The sequence below is a fragment of the Paroedura picta genome, chromosome 15, assembly GCF_049243985.1.
Source record: "Paroedura picta isolate Pp20150507F chromosome 15, Ppicta_v3.0, whole genome shotgun sequence".
Classification (NCBI taxonomy): domain Eukaryota; kingdom Metazoa; phylum Chordata; class Lepidosauria; order Squamata; family Gekkonidae; genus Paroedura; species Paroedura picta.
The window spans coordinates 111708-126219 of NC_135383.1; the positions used below are offsets into that span (position 1 = coordinate 111708).

General features: G+C 52.4%; 1 protein-coding gene across 3 annotated transcripts; it reads left to right on the forward strand.

Annotated features, from left to right (window-relative positions):
- Positions 1 to 523: 523 nt before the first annotated feature.
- On the forward strand, positions 524 to 14029 carry FBXO42 (F-box protein 42). 3 transcript variants are annotated; one of them, XM_077312461.1, is made up of 11 exons: positions 524 to 730; positions 4492 to 4630; positions 6829 to 7077; positions 7886 to 8002; positions 8786 to 8920; positions 9246 to 9399; positions 9513 to 9623; positions 10025 to 10121; positions 11183 to 11239; positions 11680 to 11796; positions 12806 to 14029. In XM_077312461.1, exons 3-11 carry the CDS (start codon positions 6846 to 6848, stop codon positions 13907 to 13909), a joined length of 2124 nt encoding a protein of 707 aa, XP_077168576.1. In that variant the 5' UTR covers positions 524 to 730; positions 4492 to 4630; positions 6829 to 6845; the 3' UTR covers positions 13910 to 14029. The 3 variants fall into 3 exon arrangements, with proteins under 3 accessions (XP_077168576.1, XP_077168578.1, XP_077168577.1); XM_077312463.1 differs by lacking the exon at positions 7886 to 8002; XM_077312462.1 differs by lacking the exon at positions 4492 to 4630 and having other exon boundaries at positions 530 to 730.
- The last annotated feature ends 483 nt before the right edge of the window (positions 14030 to 14512 follow it).

Genomic DNA, 14512 nt, shown 5'->3' on the forward strand with positions numbered 1-14512 from the left:
AAGGCAATCTCAATGTTTCATTAGCTTCCAATTCAGTCAAAGATCACAGTGAACCTCATGCAACCAGGGTTCACTAAGGTTTGAGCCTTGCAGGACCTCACAGAATTCAGACGAACATGACTCGTAGGAAAGGTGGTGATATAACCAAAATACTGCCATGAAACGGACATTAAGGGCTCATGGTTGTGATCTTCAGACGCTTTGGGTGTCCAGGACAGGCAAAGGTCTCATGCCCAAAGGGTAACCAGCGCAAAGGGATCCATAAAGTGAGCGCACGCTTTGGTGGCAGGTTCCGGGGCCTCTGCAGTATTACGGCCAGCATCCAACTCGCAGCACAAGTGAGCGAGTGTTCTCACTCAGGCGAGAAGCGCCCGAGGGGGCACTCTGCAGACGAGGGGCTGGAGGCCTGGCGGGCCCGACGCGCCGTCCCGCGGCCTTCCAGCCGGACGAGAGGGGCCCGTCACGTGACACTCCTCCTCGCGCTCTGACAGGACAATCCGCGCGTCGCCGGGTCTCCTTCGGTCACGTGACGGCGGCTGCCGCACGCCTGCGCGGTGCCAGCGCTCTCGCTTTCCGACCGCTCCTGCCCCTTCCCCGGGCCGGGCCGGCGGCGGCAAGATGGCGGCAGCGGCGGCGGCCGGGAAGGCTCCGGCTCCGCTCGAAGGCGCCTGGGCCTTGTCTGGGCGGCCGCTGAGGCGCCAGGAGGGACTGTGAGGCGGGAACGGGCGAGGTGAGGCGCGGCGGGGCAGCCGGGGGGGGGACGGGAGGGAGGGGTGGGTCCCCCCTCTCCCGCTCTGCAGCCCAGAAAGGCGGAAGTAGAAGCAGGGGGCCGGCCCGGCCCGCACCCCTTTCCCGGGAAGTGCTCGGCAGGCGCTTGGCGGGCCGCGAGGGAAGGCCCCGCCGCCGCCCCTCCTGCTGCTGAGCCAGCCCTGCCTCCGACCGGCAGCCAAGGCCTCGGCCGCTTTCCTCTGCTTCTGGACGGGGTCGGCCTCGCCGCCGTGCTGCCACCCCCCGGGCGGCTGCTGAATGTCTTGGAGGAGGGAAAGCGGACAGGGCACCACACCCCCAGGAGACACGCAGCGGGGCAGGAAGCGAGACGGGGCACTCTCCCGGGTCTCCAGACCATCTGCCCAGTACCCTGTAGGTATCAGAGACGCGGATCCAGTGCCTTGTGCCACCAAGACATCCCGTCTCTGCAGGGTAACACACTCCCTTCTGTTGCTGGATGCTACAGAATCATCTCTGCTTGGTGCTGCTGCTCTGCCAGGGGCTATGCTAAGGCAAACTTCCAACAGCTTTCCTTTAAAGTTCCTTGCCAAAGTCATGTATCGGTAACTTTGGCTTTTTAAAATCTGTTCTTGTCAAAACTCTGGTGGGTTCACTAAGCGGTGCATGGATTTTAACATGTGCTGTGGGTGTCTTCTCTTAGCTTCTTGTGCTCAATCTCTTGACTTACTTGGACGAAGTCCATCCAGGGCTCCAGGCAGAGATGCTGGGGATCACTCCTGAGACATCCTGGCATGGGTGCTCTGTCACTGAGCCGCACTCTCCCAGTTGATAGGTCTTGATTCTCAGTCTGGGATCAGCATGTTCTAAATTGGAAATTTTGAAGCTGCCATATGACTTTTAAAAGTGGCAGTAAATCCCATGTCCCCGTGGAAGAGCCACTGGAAGTCATTTGCCTCAATCCCAGATGCACACAAATCACAATTGTCATTAAGTGGGTGCTGATGGCAATATGGTGGAGCCCACATAAAAGTTCTCTTCCTATGACTTCCTGTAGCAAAGACTTCAGAACTCCTGACCTGGGTGGTGGAAAGTTATGCTTTTATAAAATGACCTGCTGCTTCCCAGTGTTTGTGTTTTTTAATCTGTTGCAGCTCTATGTCAGTGTTATTGTGAAGAGCCTCATTACATTGTCCATGATGAAAGAGCATCTATTTGGGCAAGATATTTTGTAAATGTAATCCCCCCCCCCATTTTAGGTTGAAGACCTGGCCAAAACAACAGTAGCTTAGTGAGTTTGGGCTGCTTTGAAATGGTAAAGTGTAGCATAGGATACTGTAGCAAATTGTTTTTGCAGACAGTTGCCCAGGGATTTCAGTGTGAGATCTCTGTGTGAGCAGGAATTGTGCTCAAGATGCAATTGGCAGGGCCAGTGCTCAACTGGCCTGCTGTTCTGGTTATTTGGTAGACCCAAATGCCTTTCTTTCCCTCTTGCTCTCCTCCATTGTTTAAATGAAGAATCATCCAAGAGACAGTTTTGGGGATAACTTGTAACACAGATCTCATTGGGTGAGCGAAAAAAGGGCTGCTTGGATCCCTTCTCCATCAGAGGAGTTTCTAAAGTGCTTTTGATGTGCTCAGATGTATGTTGAGGCCTAAACATAGCTGGACCTGTTGCTGTTTCACAAAGCCTCCCATCTTTGCAAGGGCTGGGAAGATGTCTGAGTTGAAGGAATCTAGCCATGCAGGGGCTAAGAGGTTTCTGCTCTGGCCATTAAATTTGGGGCCTGTTTGTGTCCCTCTGTAGAGTGGGCACTGAACTCTCTTGGCACAGATTCTGGCTGTCTCTGAGTGAAGCAAGCTTCATTATTGCCCTTGTATTCAAGGAGAAAGCAGTATGTTAGTGCATGGTGCATATGCTTCCTTCAGGAGAAGGGGGTGGGAATCCTGGAGTCACTCCCCTTTTGCATTTGTCTTGTTGACTGCAGAAAACATTGAGTCCTTGCTCTGCTTGTTTGATTCTGAATGGGCAGCAGCACCCCCTACTCTGGTTAAGGTGAAAAGGGGTAGCCCATGCCTGGATTAAAATCCTTTGTTCTTCTGAGGTTGGAATGGGACTCTATGTCCATGTTCACCCAGGACTGTGCTTCCTTCTCCAGGGGTTGTCATGGATTTGACTCTGAAGCTCATACCGTGAATCTCACATTGGTCTCGTAGGTATTATTGGACTTGAAGCTGGCTGTTCTTCTGCAGAACAACACAGCTACTTCTGAAACTATTGAGAAAACTAAGATATTTATATCTTTACCATTTTCTTAACATTGGTTGTTTCCACAGAACCCCCCCAAAAAACAAAACAAAAAAAACAACAGAAAAGCTATTCTTTTCCCGGGCTTCAGAATGTTCAGAAATTTGCCCTTCCTAACTAGATTAGAGGGCTCTGATTTGATGTTTGGCAATGCATTGGCTCCTTAAGAATCACCTGAGTTCTGACAGTTGTCACACAAATGGTGCTTCTTTCAGTTCCTTGTTGCAATGCCAGGCTTCCTCAGGAAGGTATGTGTGTTTTTGGGAACTGACTGTTTGCTTCTGTGTCTGTGTGTGGTTCTAAACCAGTGCTTTGGATCTCCATTTCCTAGTCTCCCGATTTGGGAACACTGATTTTTAAGAAAGCATCCAGTTGTGCAAATGCTAGATTTACATGTAGAGAAACTGGGTATGTTGGGAGGGCCTTCCTTGGCCAGATAAATGGAGAGCACTGTGACAGGTGTCCTGCTATGGTGTTGGGGGAGGTCAACACAATTTTTTCTTTAGTACTTTAACGTGTTGATGTGTGAGTACCCAGGGAAGGGGGGCTCTGCCCCAGTGGAGAATGCTCCAGCTGTTCCAGCATAGCTGTGGAGGAGGATCCTTGTCAGTGGCCTAACCATCTGTCAGGGATGCTTGCCTGCTGTTACTCTTCTCTGACTGGAGAGCTCCTCAAGGGTTCCAGCACTTCCTTTTCCATGAAAGCCTTCTTGGGGCTCTTGTTTACAGAGTGACTGGCTGGTTCCCATGCTGGGTTTGAAGCAAGCAGTTGTCCTGGTGGTTAATGGCCACTTTAACAATGCAGTCCCCAAGTTTTTTGTTGTCTTTGGGCCCGCTGATTAATGAAAGCATTTGGCTAATGATCTGGGACTTTTTCAGTTTGCAGCCCTAGGTGGGATACCTGTGTGCCAGGCAAAGAAGGCTTGGCTTCATATTGTGGGCGGGTTTCCATACCTCTTGAATGTTGAGGATAAGCTGAGCTATTGTTGGCAGGCAGTGAGGTGAAAGAGGGGGCTCTGTGTGTGGACAGAGGAAGCTCTGTGGTGTTCCAGTGCCAGGATGTGCATGGCCTGCCTTCAGCACTTAGGCCAACCTCACAGTGCTGTTGAGTACAGTGGACAAGCGATGTGCAGCTTCAGCAGATCGCTAGCTGGTCCCTCTTCCACTAATTGCCTATTGAGCAGTGGATCTGTATAGCAGAATCCCTGCTACATGTGAGATCCTCATCCTAGTCTCTTATTCCCTTTGGCTTGGGTTTCAATTGGAGATATGAAATTTCTGGGAGTTTTGAAGCCAGGGGAAAATCCTGGGGTTTGAGGGGGAAATATGGAAATTTTAGGAGGAACTGATATATATGCAGCAGGATATTAAACTTAAACTTATTCTACTGACTTAGCATAAAACATATCCTTTGGCATATTTATGGAATTTAAAAGTACAAATGTCTTCATTTTCTAGAAGAAGAATTGCAAGTATTGCAAGAGTTGCAAACTGCTGCATCCTACACTGCCAAAGCACGTGGCTCTTTAATTTTGGCCCACTGAGAAGCAGGAAAAGATAAGTTGAAAGCAGAAAACAAATTCCCAAATAAATAAAGGTAAATGTATAGTTTGGGCAAAAAGCACTCATGTTGACATAATAGGTAGGACTACCAGCATGTTTGAAGATTAAGTTAAATATTATAACAGCCATTTTTGTCACATATGATACCATTCATTGCTAGAAAGTTCAATCTTTATCAAGGGAAAGAAAAAGAAATCATGTAATCTGTTCCTTTGTGTGTGCTTAAATTAATAATGCATTCAAGAAACAACAATGAACACACCTGCACCTCTTGGTCAAATGTTCTAGAAATCTGTCTCATATATAAATCAAAGTGCGTTGAGTATGGTTAGCTTAGGGCTTTTTCCCCCTAGCTCATTGCACAAGTGGCCAGATTACTGCAGGGGGCCCTGGAACCTGAACAGAGCTATTAAAAGGACTATGGCCACAAAAAAAAGTTGAGAATGGCTGTTTTATAACATAGAAACACAAATGCTTAAGGAAATTCTACATTTGGAATGATTGAAATGCTTTTTAAACAATCTTTTCTAACTCAAAAACAGCAAACATTTCATGGGAGTTTTTTCTTATGCCTTAATGCCCTGCTAAATCTCCCAATTTTTCCATCAGAAAAATTGGAAAAAAGTCTAGGGGGCGAATCATGGTTGGTTACCACCTGAATATTTCCCTCTGGTCTCCCATATCTCCAGCTGCTGCCCAATTTACCCGTACAGTGTCCCTTTGGAAGGGGCTGAGCTGAGTGAGTGAGACTTGGCTAAGGCTTCATACCTGGGCAGACGTTTGAACCCAGCTCTCACAGGTCTAGGCACAGCACTCTTGCCTGCTCTTGCTCCTGGAGACAGCCGGCAGGGCGGGCATCAGCAGTTGTCTCTTTCCTTCCTCTCCAGCACCAAACAGGTCCATAGGCAGTCCAAAGGTCAGCAGGCAGGTAGACAGGCAGTGTAGTTGTAAAGCAGTCCAATAATTGAGGTTAGGTGGCAGTCAACAAGGTCATGGGCAATCTGCATCAAGAACAGGCTGGAAATCAGGCTGGGCAGGATCTCCAGTACGCAGATGAGGACATGGCAGCAGTTTCACTTGTTGCACCAGACAGAGCACTCAGCAGTCTTAGCCTCAAATAAGCATAGCTGAAGAACAAATGCAGCACCTGCAGAAACTCACACAGGGAGTCCAGTCCTTTCGGTCCTCATCCTGAAGATTCAGATATATCTTCCAGCCTTCGGTTGTCATGAGAAGCTAGCCAGGCACTTTTCCATCTAAGACTGCCTCTGCTGCCATTGCTCAAGCGGTTCGCCACTCCCTGTGACTCCCTCCTGCTCATGGCTTCTCAGCTGGTATTCGGTTGTGGTTCCATTTACTCCTCTCCTGCCTTATCACCAGCCTCCACTGATGGACTCCTGACAGAGCAGTGGCCTTCCAGCCTCCTACTAGGGTGCCTGCCTGGTCCTTCAAAGGCATTGTGGGGTTTGCTTTAAGAGCTAGAGAAAGTGAGCAGCTCTTCTCTGGGAGGGACTAGTTGGGTTTTTCCGGCTCAAGCTGGTTGGGTTTTCAAAAAAGCTTGCAAAGCTTGCCTCAGAATGGGGTGGGCCAAGAGTGGACATTTTCTCCCATTGATGCACCAATGGTGAGTCTTTTTAGCTAGAATGACTGCCAAGAGCCCACACAGAAGGCATGATTAACCAGCAGCTGCAGGAAGTGCAAACTAGAACCACCTATGGCTGACTGCCACAAATCTCAGGTTGCTCAGTTTCTTGCGGGGGGGGGGGGGAGAGTGTGGCCTCATCTGGGACAGTTGGACACCATAGCTCACCTGACTGCTCACATCCTGGAGAAGAGCGGCTCTGCAGATGCTGCTGGGTTCTTCATTAAGGGGTCTAAGGCCAGGGCTGTAGGTGGTGCTGGGTTGAAGACAAAGAGAGACTGTGAGCCTAGGAGAGCACAGTCAGTCCAGAAGCCTTTGATGTCTCCTGATGCCTTGCTGCTCACCAACTCTGCTATGAGAGAGCGTTATGGCAACACTGAAGGAGAGAGTGATATCTTGGGAAGCTGGCAAGGCCCCTGGCTTCAGGATGGGAGGGGGTCTTGCATCTTCTCTCAAGAACTTTATCGGGAGAAACAGCACCCCAACAGCAAAGAGCAGCGTCCCTTTGCAGTGGTGTCCAGCTGTGGTGAGGTAGCCTGTGCCTCCTGCTGTCAGCTGGTGAGTGTGACATGTGGCTCTTCTCCTCCCAGCTGTGCAGTGTGATGCCATGGCTAACTCCTCTGAGAGTGAAGATGACAGCTTCATGGCCGTGGACCCGGAGGAAGCTGTGGCAAGGGAAGGCCTCATGGACCAGGAGGAGGAGGCTGGGAAGCAGCAGGATAGATCCATGTTGGAGCTGCCAGAAGAGGTGCTGGAGTATATCCTGTCCTTCCTTTCACCCTATCAGGAGCACAAAACCGCTGCACTCGTCTGCAAGCAGTGGTATCGACTGATCAAAGGTACTGGTGGCACAGTCTGTGGGCTCTAGAGCAGGCGGCCAATTGGAGCAGCCCAAGCAGGCACTCCAGCTCCTTGCATTCTAGGCTGGGCAGGACACTCATGTCATGCTAGCTTCCATCTGGAGACATGTGTACTCCTTCCTTCACCAGCAGAAGCACAAGGCAGGCACATCAGAGGAGGGACTGTATCCCCAGCCTGCTTGGGCTGTGCATGAGGCCACCAAGAGAACAGCAGCCACTCGTTCTCAGGCACCTTACTATGGGACGAGCCAGTATTGTGACCCAAAGAAGCATCCTGCCCCAAGATCTGCTGCATTGTCTGTGTATGTTCTCCATGGACACACCAGGCTCATGGGAGAGGGTGGAAGTGAAACTACAGAGGTTACTTGTCCTGCCCTGGGCCACAAGAGAGCTGTGGGCAGTCACTGTCCTGGTTTGCTGTAAGGCAGCCCCAGAGCTGCCCAAACACATGCCCCGCCTTGGATCAGACAGCTGGCTTAGTGCTAGATCATATAAAAGGGGCCCAGTTCAGTCCCCAGTGGCAATCCAATTTAAAAAAGAATCCTGTTTGCGTCCATGCGAAAGATTCCCTCCTGGGTCCTAGGGTAGCAGTGATCATCAGAGTAGGTGAGAGGGATCCAGAGGACCATATGAAGGAGGCTGCAGGTGGTCAGCAGCAGCAGGCTGCATGTTGTGCTGTGAAGTTGGGACTTGGGCTGGAAGGGCAGCAGTTGCATGCTTCCACTGGCCCATCAGTGTCCCCAGCCTGCTTGGTAGGCAGCCCCCCAGCTCCCCCTTTCTTCTCTAGGTGTGGCCCACCAGTGTTATCACGGCTTTATCAAGGCAGTCCAAGATGGCAACATCCAGTGGGAGAGTCGCACATATCCATACCCAGGCACCCCCATCACCCAGCGCTTCTCACACAGTAAGTTACTTGCTTGGGGAAGGGCCCTGGCAGATATTGTCCATCCTGCTGGTCCAGCACAAAAGCAGCAGTCAACCTTCTGAACTCTAGGGTCAACAGTGGTAGGCAGAGAGCTTGTCCACCCACCCCTGCCCAGAATCAGCAGCTCCTGCCACAGTGGGAGGCGTTGCCAGAACACAGGCCTTTAGTCTTCAGGGGGAGCTGTGTGACATTTTGTGAGCTTGCCTGCCTGTGCCATTTCCAGGCTACAGAGGGATACTTTGGTCAGGCCTTTGAAAAATAATCAGTTTTCTAGCTGCTCTATAATCCCTGAGAACTGGGGGGGGGGGGGACTGACTTGCTCTTGGGCAGGAAGGGGAGCTCTGTGCTGCCTCCAACCCTTCTCCGAACCCTCATTGCTCATTGGGGGATCTCAGCTTCCTCTCAGGTCCACCGCACATTAGCTGGAGGTGGTGCTCAGCTTGCTTCTCTGACTTTGCAGTGCTGAAGAGGTTCCTTGTCTGCTCCCCTGGGGCAAAGAGGATCCTCTAGGTGAGCAGACAGGACCTGTCCCACAAGCGGTCCAAGTGGCAGAGGGATGGTGCATTTGGGGTTGTGAAGATCTGCAGATGGAGTCTCTTGATGAAGGAGGGTGCCTCGCACAGAGCATGCACCCCCACCTCATCATGGCTTGCAACACATAAAGGGTGCAAATGTGCACAGTGGCAGTCCTCAGACTAGGGTTCTTGTAGACCAGGGGAGGGAGGGGTTAATGGGCATGTGTTTCTGTCTGCTGTCCTCCAGGTGCGTGCTACTACGATGCCAATCAGTCAATGTATGTGTTTGGGGGCTGCACACAGAGCAGCTGCAATGCTGCCTTCAATGACCTGTGGAGACTAGACCTGAACAGCAAGGAGTGGATCCGGCCACTTGCTTCAGGTGAGGTGGGCTGGCAGCACCGCCATGGCAGGGGTGGGCGGGGAGTATATCAGTTTTAAACAACACTGCCACTCTCCTGTTCTCAGCCAAATGCCCGTGCTGGAAGGTAACTCAGTGGAGGGAGAGAGGGATGGAGGGGGTCCAGGCAGGGCAAAGTCTGGATATCCCCCTCCCCCACACCCACTCGAGAAGCATGGGCCACCTCCCCCATCCAACGTGAATGTGTGCACCCGTCTGCTGGTTGGAGGGCAGGGGGGCTGCTTTGGGGAAGGAAGTACCTCTGTGGCTCCTGAACTGACCTATACCTGCCTCTTTCTCCCCACAGGCTCTTACCCATCCCCCAAGGCTGGAGCCACCCTGGTGGTATACAAAGACTTGCTGGTGCTCTTTGGGGGCTGGACACGACCCAGCCCTTACCCCCTGCACCAGCCAGAGAGGTTCTTTGATGAAATCCACACGTACTCGCCCTCCAAGAACTGGTAAGAGCTGCTGAGGGAGGGAACCACCTGGCTCAGACCGGGGTTCTCTCAGCTGGCAGGGAGTGGATTGTCATTGAGAGGGTTCTGCAATCTTTTTTTCATATTTTCCCTAGGTGGAACTGCGTGGTGACAACCCATGGTCCCCCTCCAATGGCTGGCCACTCCTCCTGTGTAATAAAGGACAAAATGATTGTCTTTGGGGGTTCCCTTGGGTCTCGGCAAATGTAAGTCTTTCTCTACTCCCTGTGCACCGTTCTCCCAAACTTCCTCTCATGTGGCCAGGGCAGCCTGGCTACAGGCTCTCAAACGAAGCCTGTGGAACTCTTTGGCCATGCTCTGCACAAGCAACAGACTGCTGTCCCAGTGAGCGCAACGTTTCCCTGAAGTTAGCCCTGCCTTCCTTGGTAAGAAGTTGGGAGGAGGGCTGTGGAAGGGACAGCCGAAACAGATCAGCGTGCCCAGTCCACAAGAAGCATGGTGGGCATGAGGGGGGGGGGGGGGTGGCCTGCCAGAAAGGAGTGGGCAGGCAGTGGGCAGCAACTTGTGGTGTGTGGCTCCCTCTTCCTGCTTGGACAGGGCCAGTGTTCTGCTGCCGGTGAGGTCAGCAGTTGCACTTTCCTCACAGGAGCAATGAAATCTGGGTGCTGGATCTGGAGCAGTGGGCCTGGTCCAAGCCAAACATCTGTGGCCCCAGCCCTCACCCTCGCGGAGGTCAGTCCCAGGTAATGGCTCTTCCTCCAGAGGCTGGTCTCTTGGACTGTTCTCTGGGCATGCTGCAGACATCAGGTGTGTGATCCCTGGCCCTCTCAGAGACAGTGGGTACAGCTACCAATGTAGGGAGAGGGCCCTTCTGGACAAGGGCATGGTGTGGGGGTGTGACTGGTTGAAGCAACTGCCTCACACCTGTGTCTCATTGCCTTAAGCCTCTATAGCACAGGTAAGCTGGAAGAATCCAGAGAAAGTCCTGCTGAGGAGGGTATCAGGGTCTGAGCCCATGGGTGCAGCCTCCCTCCCCGCCCCACTGCCTGATCCCTAGACCATCTCAGCAGCTGCTTCTTGGTCCAGGATGAGGGGCTTGAACAACCCTTTCACAGGGGTCACGGCAGGGCAAGCAGCTTGGCCGGGGAGGGCGGGGGTACCATCCACAAAACAACCTTGTGCGGTAGATCTAGATAGAGCATTTATCTGTTGGGAGCAGCGAAAAACAGTGAGATCGTCATGGTGGGACAAGAGGCAGAACTGAACTGAGAAACCCTGGAAAAAAACCAATTTATATACATTCATGAACAATGGATCTTCACGCCATTGGTCAGTTTTGGTTTAATTTCTGTGAAAGAACACTTGCATAATTTTATGGTTGGGGTCACCACAACATGAGGAACTGTATTAAAGGGTCACGGCATTAGGAAGGTTGAGAACCACTGCTCTAGAGGCAGAGCCTGCTCCCATGGGCAGCAGGAGGCCTCCCCAGGTGTGACACAGGAGCAGCCTTCCTGGCCTCTGCCATGGAAGGCGGGGTGGGGGGTGGGGGAGGCTCTGGACCCAAGATTCTCTTCAGCCTATGGCTGTTGGCCTGTTAGGGAGAAGCCAGGAGTCTCTCAGCCGGAGGGAAGGAGAGGGAAAGGCTCCTCTGGACAGATGCAGCACTCCCAAGGTTCTGGGCACCATCAGCCCCCCCTCCCCCCATTTAGGTGGGTAGGCAGTTGCCTGCTAAAGGACTTGGCCCCTGGCCAGGCACACTCTGCCCCTTCCACCTGCTTCATCCTGTCTTCCTTTCTTTCAGATTGTCATAGATGATGAAACCATTCTGATCCTGGGGGGCTGCGGTGGTCCCAATGCGGTGAGTAGGAGCCAGGCATATACTTTGTCTCTGGGCAGTCTGCTGAAGTGCCCAGCCCTGCTCTGGACCAGGATGCGACCCTTGGAGGAACTGGAAACATTCTGCTTGGTAGCCCCTAGGGGTCCCTAGCGGCTAACTCTGCCTGTGGTTTCATCTTTCCTATTCCTCAAAGTATGACTTTGTTCCAGGGGGGTGGAGGAGATTGGGGTGTAACTGTAGAGACTCCCTCTCCCTCCATGTACAGGGCTTGATGCTTAGTACCATTTTTCTTGCCCTTCTCCATGGTGCCCCCCTCCCCACATTGGAGCAAGGCCTTGGCCTTGTGCTTCCAGGCATATGTGCCTCCTTCCTGGTCTGTGTATATGTGATAAGTAGCCTTTGTACATGTGATAAGGCACCACTGCCTCCTCCCTCTGCACTAATTGCTGGTGCTTCTGCAGCTTTTCAAAGATGCCTGGTTGCTGCACATGAGCTCTGAGCCATGGATGTGGCAGCTGCTGAAAGTGGAGAACGAAGACCAAGGGGCCCCTGAGCTCTGGTGCCATCCTGCTTGCCGGGTAAGAGGACGGCTGAAGGGCTGCCAGACACAGCCGCTTCCCCCATTTCTCAGTGCCTGGGGAAGGGTGCCCTTCCATTTGAAGGGGAAGAAGCTTGAAGTGGAATCCTCGAAGCTGAGCCAAGAGGGGAAGTGTGTCTGTGTGTATTCCAGTTCTAGAGCCAGTGGCAGGGAGTCCAGTGGTCATTTGTTACGCTGAGCTCTCTGATTCCAGAGGTAGTTTGGGTAGGGGTCCCCTCTTCCAAGCCTGCAAGACCACTGTAAGTTGTTGTTGTTGTTGTTGTTGTTGTTGTTGTTATTATTATCCTTTAATTTATATCCCGCCTCCCCCCGGGAGCAGTGGGAGCAGCACCAGACAATGGTGCTTCCTGAAATGGCCAGTCAGGAGGTACAGAGTTGGAAGAGGGCTACTGTGATCTTTTTTTGTAAGAGAAGAAATGAACAATAAAGAGACCTTTATTAAGGAAACACGGTGCTTCTTGAGTGTTGTCTAGGTGCTTTATTATTCTTGGCAGAACACAATCCAGTACAATGATGTTTTTCAAATGGCTTTCCTCAGTGAGCAAGAACACAAGTTACAAGCACATATTCCATGTGTTCAAAGGACAGATCAGTCATCTTTCAAGCAGAACCTTTTAAAGTTCTATAGAAATGTCAGTAGGAATGAAAAAACCTCTGTTAGGGACCAGCCTTCCTAGATGCTTGGGGACCAAGCTAATTTTGTTCTTAGTCATTGAGGAAAGCAATTTTGAAAATGTTGTTGTACTGGACTGCATTCTGCCAAGAATTCTGTTGTGGCAAGAATTTTGTTGAGAATGTTAAAGCACCAAGACTACATTCAAGAGGCACCATGTTTCTTTTTTTTTGTTGTTATTTACTTTACAATTTGAGTCTCTCCTACAGGTGTTCATTCTCTCTATTGCATTATGCTTCCTGTAGGTGGCTTTTTTTCTTTCTGATCTCTTTTGTGGCAGGGTCATGATTTTGTGTGGCTCTCTGTTCTCTTCCAGGTGGGCCAGTGCGTGGTGGTCTTCAGCCAGGCACCCAGTGGAAGAGCCCCTCTGAGCCCCAGCTTGAACTCCCGCCCTTCTCCCATCAGCGCTACCCCACCAGCCCTGGCTCCCGAGACCCGGGAATATCGTTCCCAGTCTCCTGTCCGGATCACGGACGAGGCACCCTGCGTGAACGGCCGCTGGGGGACCCTGAGACCACGGGTGCATCGGCAGACCCCTTCAGGTTCCCGGGAAGGGAGCCTCTCACCTGCCCAAGAGGGTGGTTCACCTGTGCTAAATGGCAACGAGGGCTTATCTCCTGGGACCTCTTTGGAGAGTTCAATACAAGTGGCCTCTCCCAGCACGCCTGCTGCCGCCGCCGAAGGGTATGACCTCAAGATTGGCATTTCCCTGGCATCAAGGCGAGGTTCCCTCCCTGATCAGAAAGACCTGAGGTTGGCATCTGCAGACTTGAACTGGGAACCCAAACCCCCTTCCCTTCTTTCTCAGCTGGATGGCATGGAGAGCAGGACGGTTGGTGGCAGCACTAGGAACCCTCCAGAACAAACCAACGGTGTCCACACTTCGTCTCCTGTTGCCCACACTTTGGCAGGAGCAGTCTCTCCGGGAGCCCTGCGCCGAAGCTTGGAGGCAGTCAAAGCCCTTTCTTCTAAGCCTCCGCCTGCTTTGGCAGTGCTCAGCCCCCCCTCCCCGGCCTCCTCAGGGTCACCTGGCAGCCAGAGCACTGGCCCTGTGGAGGCAACACCCACCCCTCGCCCCAGCTCTGCCCAAGGGGATGGACACTCCTTGCCTCCCATTGCCCGCCGCCTGGGCCATCACCCGCCTCAGTCGCTAAACGTCGGCAAGCCCTTGTATCAGAGCTTGAACTGCAAACCCATGCAGATGTACGTGCTGGACGTCCAGGGTGCCAAGGAAAAAGGGCGTGTCCAGTGGAAGGTGTTCCATAGCAACTCTGTGGTTGGGCCACCCGAGACCAGCTTGCACACTGTGGTGCAGGGCCGTGGCGAACTGATCGTCTTTGGCGGTCTCATGGACAAGAAGCAGAACGTCAAGTACTACCCCAAAACTAATGCCTTGTACTTTGTGCGTGCAAAGAGATAATGGAGCAGGGAGCGCTCCCTTTCCACCACCCACCACCCCATTTCAGTTGACAGTCACCCACCACCCCCACCCTGGCTGTGCATTTGGGGCTTCTCCCATCAATAAACAAATCTAAGTAAATGGCTTGGGTGCACAGAAGTACAGGAGCTCCCCTTCCACAAAGAGACTGACCACTGGGGAGGTGGAGGGGAGGCTTTTGGAGCAGGAGCAGCATGATGTTTCTACACAGAAGTACAACATACGGTTTTCTAGTGGGGAGGGGAGCTGGCTGGGTGCTCGTCTTAAAATAGTAGGGAAGTGAGGAATCTGGGGTAGAAGCAGCCTTCTTGTGTGTCAGCTGTGTCCCTGGCTCCCCTGCCCCTGAAGTTCCTCAACAGAGCTACAGCCAAGGGCTGCACCTACCCCCTAGACCCAAGACCTAACAAGGGAAGGTCCCTTAGGTCGCTGGGGTGAGGCTACTTCATGCCAGGTAGCCCTGCAAGCCACAAGTCGCCACAGTTTTTCCTGAGCCTTGGGAGGGGGGGTGACTCCCCAGTGAAACTGCATGCTTCACATGGTGGTCAGGAGTTTGCAAATGGTGCCCTAATGCAGTGGGGATCAGTT